Source organism: Astyanax mexicanus, chromosome 1 (assembly GCF_023375975.1).
Source record: "Astyanax mexicanus isolate ESR-SI-001 chromosome 1, AstMex3_surface, whole genome shotgun sequence".
NCBI classification, from domain to species: Eukaryota; Metazoa; Chordata; class Actinopteri; order Characiformes; family Acestrorhamphidae; genus Astyanax; species Astyanax mexicanus.
Genome location: NC_064408.1, coordinates 64107878 through 64119269, shown reverse-complemented (window position 1 = coordinate 64119269; position 11392 = coordinate 64107878). Strand labels below are relative to the sequence as shown.

General features: G+C 38.5%; 1 protein-coding gene across 3 annotated transcripts; it reads left to right on the top strand.

Moving 5' to 3' along the window:
- Positions 1 to 449: 449 nt before the first annotated feature.
- Positions 450 to 6566, top strand: LOC103022915 (C2 calcium-dependent domain-containing protein 6). 3 transcript variants are annotated; one of them, XM_022664465.2, is made up of 17 exons: positions 450 to 702; positions 2533 to 2718; positions 3018 to 3125; positions 3253 to 3336; positions 3496 to 3547; positions 3692 to 3816; positions 3922 to 4053; positions 4159 to 4203; positions 4312 to 4380; positions 4477 to 4568; positions 4688 to 4807; positions 5000 to 5084; positions 5164 to 5352; positions 5446 to 5537; positions 5657 to 5737; positions 5988 to 6092; positions 6361 to 6566. In XM_022664465.2, exons 2-13 carry the CDS (start codon positions 2560 to 2562, stop codon positions 5176 to 5178), a joined length of 1086 nt encoding a protein of 361 aa, XP_022520186.2. In that variant the 5' UTR covers positions 450 to 702; positions 2533 to 2559; the 3' UTR covers positions 5179 to 5352; positions 5446 to 5537; positions 5657 to 5737; positions 5988 to 6092; positions 6361 to 6566. The 3 variants fall into 3 exon arrangements, with proteins under 3 accessions (XP_022520186.2, XP_022520183.2, XP_022520188.2); XM_022664462.2 differs by having other exon boundaries at positions 5823 to 6092; XM_022664467.2 differs by lacking the exon at positions 3018 to 3125 and having other exon boundaries at positions 454 to 702; positions 5823 to 6092.
- Positions 6567 to 11392: the final 4826 nt, after the last annotated feature.

Below are 11392 nucleotides of genomic sequence, written 5' to 3'. Positions count from 1 at the left end.
TATGATTGAAAATATATTATTTGAGGCTACACTTCTACACACAAAAAAAATAATGTTATTTATTTATTAATGAAGTCAATCACAAAGTATTTGTTTATAATTGTATTAATCACAACAATAGTGATTAATTATAATTTAAATCATGGTTTATTTAGTTTTGAAGATTTTTAAATTTTAATATTTTAACAGCTGAGAGATTCTAAGAGTTCTCAGCAAAAAGTAAAAACTACATATTATACAGGGCTCTAAACCTTTACAAACCCAGGCAATGCCCTCTGTGGGCCCCATAAAGGTAGCCTATATTAGTTTCTCTTTGTTAAAGGGCACAATACAAAGTATTTCAGCATGAAAGCACGTATTTGTAATGTGTGACATCTAGAGTCTTGTTGCTATTTGTGTGTCTTTTATGAATTCTATAACTGCTTTGACTGTAGGCTCAATACTTTTTTTAAAGTAACAGTTTTTTGTTACCTTCTCAAGACGTTCTCTCGCTTTAGAGTGGCAGTCTAGGCCATGTCTATGTTTCAGACCAACAGTAAGAGACATCAGCTGCTCAGCTCGCCAGCCAATCAGCGCCTCTGTGGCGTGACGTCATCATAGTTCGGGGAGCGGTTCAAACGGACACGTCACAGCAGGTGAAGAAGCTGAGTGTTCTGAGCGCCGCGTCAGAGTGAAGTGTTCTACTGAAGGAGAAGCACTGAGGTGAGAGTCAGTCTGCATTCATTAACATTAATTATACTAACTGATCTAAACTGGAGGTGTAGAATACGGAAATAATATTCACCAAAATAATACAACCAAATATACTCATATGCCTATATATATCTCCCGCTGAGTGTCGGTGAAATTAACAACAGCTTAATAAAATGAAGCGCTAAATGTGCAGAAAGAATCATTTAATGATAGAGATGCACGATGATATCAGAATTATATGGGATGATAAAAAAAAAAGCTTTTTTCGATTTCTAACCAGAAAGCAATAGTTTTGTTCCGGCACAAAAGTGAGCCAGGACAAATGTTGCATTGGCTTAAACATAGTATGAGGGGACCTAATCTCTAGCTCTGTGTAACTGCTTCAGCACCAGCATTGAATGTGACACTGATTGAGTGTTTATGTGAATTGTAAATCTAATAACGTATATATTTAACTATTCAAAACATGTACTGATCAATCTCAGGCAGCTTCACTTCATTTCTTACAAGGTTTCTATGCCGAAAGATGGTTATTTTTTCTCAATTCTGCTGCCAAAAATCATGTGACATTTAAAAAGCCTGTTTAAAAGCAAGTCCACCAATTCCTTTGATTTTCTCTTATGAAAAGTCTTTATTTTAAAGAAATGGTTGACTGCATGTTCAAGTTTTTTTTTATGACCAAAAAAATCACTTTATATGCAATGCACATTGAATTTTTCTAAAATATGCAAAGCCATTTTTATCTTTTTAAGAAGACTTAACCCTGAAATTGATCAAATTTTGATAAAAAAAATTTACCAAGCAATTTCTTAAACAAATAAATGATTAACCAAACAGAATTGGAAAAAGTGGTTTACAGTAACAAATATTCACATTAATTAATTAATTAACCTGTAGACTCTATTCACTTATGTTACCAGCGCACGTTCCTGTTACTGAAACTTACCCCTTTTACTGTTACATATCTTACTTTTGCAATTAGGTCAGTGTACAAGACACTAGGCTTAATGATAAAATGTATTTTAAAGTTATTTTTGTCTGCACATTTACGCTGTAAAAACAACCGTGACGGTGCCCTGTCGTACACAATGCAAAGAGCCCAAAAAAACGCAGATCATTTCAAATGTCCACACACAACCGCTGTGTGGAAATCTCTCCGGTCTCTCTCTTGCTCCCTCGTTCTCATTCTTGCTATCTTTCTCTCTATCCTGAGATATTAGAATACTTTAAAAGAGGTCTGTGAGACTTAAACCACACTACACTATTATTACTGTCCCCTCACAATAATCCAGGGAAATAATCTAATCTAATCTAATAAATCTAATGCTGATATTTCTTAAAAAGAACTTGTTTTTGTTCTTAATAAAGCACCACAAAAATGCTCATTGTTTGTTCCAACAAGATCCAAAAGTAGTAGCCTCTCATGATAGTATGAGAAGGAGATTTGTTAAAATCGTCTGTTAATAAATATGTTGTGTGAGTAAAGGTATCGATCGCTCTTTGTATTTTTTGGTTGCAGTTTAGAAAGAGGTATCGAAAAAAAGTTGTGTTTGGGTACCGGTATCGAAAAAGGCAATGCTAATTCCCATGGGCGTGGTAGTGGGGGGAAAAGTGGACCTGACCACCCAGGGCCCAAGTAGAGAGAGGGGCCCATGAAAATTTTTGCTCACGTTCCTTGTGTACTGGCATGGATAGGGGCCCACTGTCACTGAGAGTGTACAGGGCCCCGAATTTGCTGCTACGCCCCTGCTAATTCCTGCTACTTAGTACCAGTAGCTGTTAACTGGTCTGTAGAACACGGGATTTACTAACTTCTGTTTTTCCTTTTCAACACTGAAGGAATGTGAGAACAGCACTTAAATAGAAATGGATATGAAACAGCAAAGCGAGCAGGAGTGCTCCCCCAGTCCCACAAGCTGTGGGTGCTGCAACTTTCACTTTCTCAGGTGGGCCCTCTTTCATAGGAGGATTGGCGTCCAGGACAGTCAGAGCGAGGACGACAAAACAAAGAGGCCCACAAAGATGGTAAGAAACATGACCTTGGTCATCGCACTGTTACTGGTTAGTTAGACGGGCTATTTAATAAAGCTTTAGAATGACTGGAACTGTTTTTTTAACGAGCTTGATAAATAATCTTTATAGTTAATTACCCTAAATTATTAAAGAGATGCATGTCTGCATTACCCAACTGGTGCTAGACTTCTTAACAACACGACACACGATTGTGTTTGAAGACACTGCAATTTCCAAAAAACAGTCTCTGGGTTTTTACATTTTACTTTGAAAGATTTTCTAAGTAATGCTGTTTTTGTGTGTTGGGACAGAGTGTACGGAGACTTATTAAAAGACTCCAAAAAACAGGGCAGACTCCAGTAGTCGAGGTCAGGAAAGATGTGAGAGGTGTGAGCTCTGAGTTGGAGAGCCTGCAGGAGGTGAGCTTCAGAAGAATACAGGTGCAAAAAGTGGTCTGGGTTGGAAATGTGTTTATCCTCTTTGAGCTTGTTTATGACTCCACTGATACGTATGTTCTTAAGCTTAATTTTGATCTCTGTTCTGCAGTCTACTGAATGCAGCTCCTCGTCTCAGCCTGGTCCGGAGGTGCAGGAGAAGAAGACAGTACCATTAGTGCCACTCGGAGAGCCGGTTTGTCCCATTAACTTTGAAAAGCAATAAATGACTTTAAATAGTTCTTCCTTTCAGCATTCCACACTTAGCCATGGAGGAATGGTTCATATTGTAACGTTATCTATCTCTGATTTTTGTTAAGAAAACACTCAGTGTTAGCTTTTTGTCTTTTGACAGGTGGGGGTGCTGTCAGTGACCATCAAGAGCTGCAAAGATTTGACTACATTTAGTATCCTTGAAGTGTACAACAGACTCCCTGCTGCTAGTAGCTTCTAGTGTGTCAGTTTGTGTTTGTATTGATTTCAGTTGGTTTTGCTTGCACAGATCAATAGTGCTGGTTCTGGTTTGTCTGTTTTCCTGAGCCCTGCTCTAGCTTATGTAAAGTCAGGAACACTGGGAGCTGTGAGGGTCACTTTTGGAAAACTGCAGAGAAGCACAAAACTGCAGCTCTACAAGGACCCCATGATCTTCAATGAAAAGATGCACATCTCCGTTCAGGTACAGTAGCGCACAGCATGGTTGCAGATGAAGGACAAATGTATATCATCAAATGCCAAGGTAAATAAAATGCTGCTTGCCCTTCTTGTCTTGTTATGTTTGCAGATCAGCAAGGAAGATGTTTTTGGGGACAACGACTCCAGTGTTCTGATGGTGGATTTGCTTTGTGTTGATGCTCATACACGCGTCTTCAGAATCATGGGCAACGACACCATTAGTCTAATGGAAATTTTAAATGTGAGACACACCTCCTTCACATAGTTGCTTATGTGTTTTTTTTTAAATCCCTTATTGTTCCTAATCACCAGTACTGAGAATTTGATCATTTTTCTTTCTTTACAGAATCCATCACCAATTTACTTGTTTGATCTGAGGCTCCAAGATCAAGTAAGACTAACAGTTGTAACCGTGTATTTTTTATTGTTTGCCTGAGTGAAAAAGAGAAAGAGATGTATGACTGCTTTTTTTTTTTTTTTTTTTTTTATACAATTTTAGAAAGTTGGCACGGTGGACGCAGAGTTGGGGTTCACTTACGGCTTTATGGGCTATGGATATTCTCACCAGGTTGGTGTTCGTATTAAGATCATAAATTGATACTGATGTCTAGAGAAATGTGATGATGATGAATTCTGTTGTTTTTGGGTGATGTTTTCTCTACAGATAACACACAGTGAAAAAACTGTAAAAAGTCTGGTGCAGAAATCCTGCTTTCTCCGCTGCCCTCCTCCTGAGGATCAAAGTGATACACACGAGTAAGACATACACTTATTCTGTAAAACAATCATTCAAATTATGCTGTTTTTCCTGTTTGTCTTATAATTTGAAATCAAACATCTTTACCTCCATCTCCACTGCCCTCTTTCTCTTTTAGTAATGATGTGAGCCCTTCTACACTGCCCCCAGTGGACCTCGACTCACTGATACAGTCAGACTCAGTGAGTAGTTCTGAACCTGCAGGCCTAGTGGAACAAGCTATAAGGAGGAGAGCCAGGTAAGTGTCGCACTTCTTGAGGGTTTAAGCTGAGACTGGCATGGATAATCCTCACTGAACTTGATCTGGGCTTGAGGGAACTATAAATGGTGATACTGCACATCCATTAATACAGCATTTTAATCACATGCAGTTTAAACATCCTTAGTTTTGATGTAACTTTCATTATTATTGTGTTTGTGTGTTTGACAGGCTTTCACGTCTACAAACTAAATGGAAGACGTTGGAGAGCAGTGAGGACAGGCTGACATTTCTGGAGAATTTGATCATGAAGAAGGTGTGTGGGAGTGATGATGTACAAGCTTACTGCTTTTGCAATGTCTGGTGCTCATGTGGTGCTGTATTGTATGTGACAGGGCCCATCTAAGTAGGAGGAAGGGAGGAGGAGATAGAAAGCCAAGGAGGATAAAGAAACATCCTGGCCATGTTCGCACCATCTAACCGCCCCACCAAACACTGGTGAAGTCACTGTGCGGAAGTGATCGGAGTGTTGGATGCAGAACTGGCGGCCCCTTATGGATTCCTGGGCTATGGATTCTCACCTGGTTGGTATTCAGATGAAGATCATCACTGATATCTATAGATGTGTTGTGTTGAAGATGATGATGCTGAGTTTATTGTGTTTCATCTCCCTTCAGATAAAACATGCAGGAAGAACTATGACGAATCTGGTGCAGAAATCCTGCTTCCTCCGCTGCCCTCCTCTTGTGGATCAAAGTGATACACACGGGTAAGACATACACTTATTCTGTAAAACAATCATTCAAATTATGCTGTTTCTTCTGTTTGTCTTATAATTTGAAATCAAACATCTTTACCTCCATCTCCACTGCCCTCTTTCTCTTTTAGTGAAGATGTGAGCCTAAAGTTGTGAGATGTGAGTTCTGAACCTGCAGGCCTAGTGGAACAAGCCATAAGGAGGAGAACCAGGTAAGTGTCGCACTTCTTCAGGGTTTATAGATGTGTTGTGATAAAGATGATGATGTTGAGTGTATTGTGTTTTATCTCTCTTCAGATAAAACACACAGGAACAACTATGAAGAATCTGATTGACAAATAAATCCAAACCACTGAGACATACCCACATTCAGCTCCACAATAATTAGAATAATTCATCTCTCCATGTTTGATCTATAATTTCAAATTTATCGCTGTTTCTGTCTCTCTGTTTCTGCTTGAGTGGGTGAGACAGCGAGGAGCAGTGAGTGCAGGACATCCGCTGGGCTGTTAGACTGCATAGAGAAGAGATCAGCTTGGCTGAACTTGGTGTAGGCCGGGGTGAACAGTATGTAATTTCTATTCATTCATTAATACCATATAAAGACATGTACAGTTGTAATTCTGACTGGCTGTGACTGAAATGGCTCTCTGTTTAAGGGGAATACTGAGTTTTTTTTCTGAGTGTCTGTATTGTAAATGTAATTTGAAAATGATTTTAAATTACAATATACCCTTAATTTGTTTTTACGACCATATTATAAATTCTAGAAAGTTTAGCACTCCTTCATTTGAAGAGTAGGGCAGCTCTTTATGGCTGTTCTTGTGCATTTCAGTAGGTTGTTGCGGCAACTGAGGAACCATTGGAGGACTGCAAGACAAAATATAAAAAAGAGAACAGGAAAGATGGAAAAACAGGAAAGAGTGAAAAAAGAACAGCATTCAAGATGAAGATGTAACCAACCCAGCCTGGTTGCCATCACTACCATCACAACCTGTCTCCACTAAATAGAGATTTTATTTAAATAAAACCAAAGCAACATTTTCTGTGTTTCTTTAAGGAATCTGATCTAGATCTCACATGGGCATATTATCTGGGTCCAGTTAATATCAAGATTACCCCAGTGTGAGGCACTTACAGTGTCATGAAAAATTATTTGTCCCCTTACAGATTTATTTTGTTTTTGCATTTTTTTCAGACTGACATTTTTCAGATTGTCAAACAAAGTTTAATATCATACAAATATACCTGAGAAAATATAAATAGCACAATGACAATTTCATTTATTAAGGGAAAAAAAACCTATCCAAAAAAATCTAGCCCTTTTTGAAAAAGTGTTTCAACCACAGTATCAACCAAAATCTGACCTGGCCCAAAATGGCACTGCCCCCACAGACCAGCTTAAGAACTCTTGAGATACACTTTGAAATGGTCAAGTGCTAAAATTAATGCAAAGGCCTCCTTTTCCACAGTAAACACTCTGAGGGGGATTTAACTTTTTACAATAGTAACAAACGAGATAAACAATCCCAATCTGAACCACATTGCAGAAGAACTACTCCTACGCCCACATCACTAGCAAGGACATGTGAGCAGAGCCTTAACATTTTGAAAGGACTGTTGACACTTGTTGTAACGACTGTTGTGTCGTTAGCGATCGATTCGTTCGAATAAACGATTCATTTGAGTGAACAAACTGAATCAAATCACTTCCTCAGCTGATTCGTTCCTTTCTCAGTTCAGTCGTTGAGCTCAGCAGCGACCGTGCAGGCCGGCAGGGGAACTGCTGTGTGGTCTGTGAATCACTGAATCACCCGCAAATCTGGTGGTGAAGATAGCAAGGGAACTGTGCTTGCACTGAACGTACTGCCGCTTAGGGCTGAGAGCTCTCGTGAACTAAACTGAAACATGAACCGTTCAGCCGTATATCAGTTAGGTGGGCCGAAGTCGCAGGCTCCTCCTGCCAAGCACTGAACGTTTCGGTGAACGAATCTTGTAAGTGAACTGATTCTAATGATTCAGTAGAGGGAACCCAGTGGCTGGTCAGATCAAGTAAAGCCAACGTATCTCTACAGATACTATATTAGCTCACACCAAACTCACACAGGTCTGCCCATCTTAAACCCTACTCAACAGATGCATCTGGTTTAGACTAGTGCCACCAACATTAACACATTTAATGCAAACTTATCTTGTGAGCAGGTTAACAGAGGCTGTTCATATTTAAACGGTTTCATTTAGTAATATAACCATACAGTACATGATGTTATGTTATAACAAAAGATTAGGCTTGTTCGAGATGCGGCTGCGCCTCGCCTTGCTGGTCAGCGAGAGCAGCCGCGTGCAGGTGGGCGGGGTGGAGGAGCGGAGAAGTCAGGTCGGACAGTCTCCACCTGCAGCCCACGTGAACAACACAGGATCTCACGATGAATGCGCTGTTTGTTTACTTCTGGTGTGAATAAAATCGCAAAAGTGAAACAGAGATAACATGAGTGTTATTAAATTGAGATAAAAACTTGTTATAAATATTCACAAAACATACTGTCATGTTACAGATGTATTGTGTAGCACTAAATTAATAATGGGATTAAATTTTTATTTGCAGACCAGCTTTTCTGTCCTTTGTTCTTGGAAATAAATACATCATGCTCATTTACACAGCTTTAATTGTTTAGCGCATTTCACAACACAAAAACAATAGAAGAAAAGAAAAGTAGATCTCAGTATAATAGTTATGTAGGTTTAAAAATAATTAATAAGAGCAGTTCAGGGCGCTTTATAAAACAGTAAAAATGATAGCAGTTGAGCTTTAATATGATATAAAATGCAGATTATGAACAAATAAATATTTTTGAATACTGCATGAAAATGAACTGTCTTGCTACTAGATATGACAGTGTAAATACTGTGTTTTTAAGGGGTTTTAGAGGAGATATATATTTTAAAATAAAAAGATTCACACGTGATAGGTGTCGATGGATCTTCTAACCAATGGGGATTAAGCTCTGTCGTCATCAGGGCGGCTCTAGGCTCCCGCAGTTGGTGGGAAGCAACTGCAGCGCCTGGGTCAGACGGCTGCAGGCAGATTTCACTCGCGGGACTATAACGCCGGAAGTCACCGTCACGTGATGAAGGCGCAGACGCAAGTCGGACAAAAAAACTAACCAGCATGCACCATACCGAGCCAGGCGGCGATCGGACTGCGCAGCGCCGGGTTAAGTCGAACAAGCCTATTGAGAAGGACCACGCCCGAACTCTACATTCTAACTCCACCCTGTATCAATCAACCGCCCTATAAATACCAGCCCTAACTAACTACCTCTCGTGACGAAAAGTTCGCAACCCACCTCCTCCCCAACAACCCCCTTCATCTACTCTTCCACTTCCTATAAAATAAAAGACTGCGGTCAAGCCAGCCCCCACTTCAAAACGCTTGGTCAAACTAGCCCCCACGCTGTTTCTTAGAGCGCGCATACACTGAACATTGCGGCAAGCGTGAGAAGGAACACATTTCAAAATAAAAGTCCCCCCCTTAATATCACGACATTATGCTGTGGAGTGGTATTAAAAGGAATCCACATGATATCACATGTTATGTCTGATATCACATGTCAATTTCATGTAGTCCTGGTAGTACACAAAATAAAAGCCCTGTAAATTATAACAATGATGTTAATTAAATAATAATAATACTAATAATAATAATACTAACAATACTACTACTACTAATAATAATACTTGTATGTGTCACTCACTTAATAGCAGGGCATTATAATGTGTCATTTCAAAATAAATGCCCTTTAAATTGTAACATTTATGTAATTTTACACAATGTTAGGCTGTTATTAAAAGAAATCTGTCTGATATCACAGTTCAATTTCAGATAGTCCTGATAGTACACTACTTGTATGTGTCACTCACTTAAAATCAGAACATTTTGATGCGTCATTTCAAAATAAAGGCCCTTTAAATTATAACAATATTTTATTTCAACAATGTTTAGACTGTTATTAAAAGGAATCTGTCTGATATCACAGCTCAATTTTATATAGCCCTGATAGTACACCACTTGTATGTTTCACTCACTTAAAATCAGAACATTTTGATGTGTCATTTCAAAATAAAGGCCCTTTTAAATTATAACAATATTTTATTTCAACACAATGTTTAGACTGTTATTAAAATGAATCTGTCTGATATCACAGGTCAATTTCATATAGTCCTGATAGTACACTACTTGTATGTTTCACTCACTTAAAATCAGAACATTTTGATGTGTCATTTCAAAATAAAGGCCCTTTAAATTGTAACATTTATGTAATTTTACACAATGTTTAGACTGTTATTAAAAGAAATCTGTCTGATATCACAGTTCAATTTCATATAGTCCTGATAGTACACTACTTGTATGTTTCACTCAATTACTATCAGAACATTTTGATGTGTCATTTTAAAATAAAAGCCCTTTAAATTGTAACATTTATGTAATTTTACACAATGTTTAGACTGTTATTAAAAGAAATCTGTCTGATATCACAGGTCAATTTCATATAGTCCTGATAGTACACTACTTGTATGTTTCACTCACTTAAAATCAGAACATTTTGATGTGTCATTTCAAAATAAAGGCCCTTTAAATTGTAACATTTATGTAATTTTACACAATGTTTAGACTGTTATTAAAAGAAATCTGTCTGATATCACAGGTCAATTTCATATAGTCCTGATAGTACACTACTTGTATGTTTCACTCACTTAAAATCAGAACATTTTGATGTGTCATTTCAAAATAAAGGCCCTTTAAATTGTAACATTTATGTAATTTTACACAATGTTTAGACTGTTATTAAAAGAAATCTGTCTGATATCACAGTTCAATTTCATATAGTCCTGATAGTACACCACTTGTATGTTTCACTCAATAGGCTTGTTCGAGAAGCGGCTGCGCCTCGCCTTGCTGGTCAGCGAGAGCAGCCGCGTGCAGGTGGGCGGGGTGGAGGAGCGGAGAAGTCAGGTCGGACAGTCTCCACCTGCAGCCCACGTGAACAACACAGGATCTCGCGATGAATGCGCTGTTTGTTTACTTCTGGTGTGAATAAAATCGCAAAAGTGAAACAGAGATAACATGAGTGTTATTAAATTGAGATAAAAACTTGTTATAAATGTTCACAAAACATACTGTCATGTTACAGATGTATTGTGTAGTACTAAATAAATAATGGGATTACATTTTTATTTGCAGACCAGCTTTTCTGTCCTTTGTTTTTGGAAATAAATACATCATGCTCATTTACACAGCTTTAATTGTTTAGCGCATTTCACAACACAAAAACAATAGAAGAAAAGAAAAGTAGATCTCAGTATAATAGTTATGTAGGTTTAAAGATAATTAATAAGAGCAGTTCAGGGCGCTTTATAAAACAGTAAAAATGATAGCAGTTGAGCTTTATTATGATATAAAATGCAGATTATGAACAAATAAATATTTTTGAATACTGCATGAAAATGAACTGTCTTGCTACTAGATATGACAGTGTAAATACTGTGTTTTTTAAGGGGTTTTAGAGGAGATATATATTTTAAAATAAAAAGATTCACACGTGATAGGTGTCGGTGGATCTTCTAACCAATGGGGATTAAGCTCTGTCGTCATCAGGGCGGCTCTAGGCTCCCGCAGTTGGTGGAAAGCAACTGCAGCGCCTGGGTCAGACGGCTGCAGGCAGATTTCACTCGCGGGACTATAACGCCGGAAGTCATCGTCACGTGATGAAGGCGCAGACGCAAGTCGGACAAAAAAACTAACCAGCATGCACCATACCGAGCCAGGCGGCGATCGGACTGCGCAGCGCCGGGTTAAGTCGAACAAG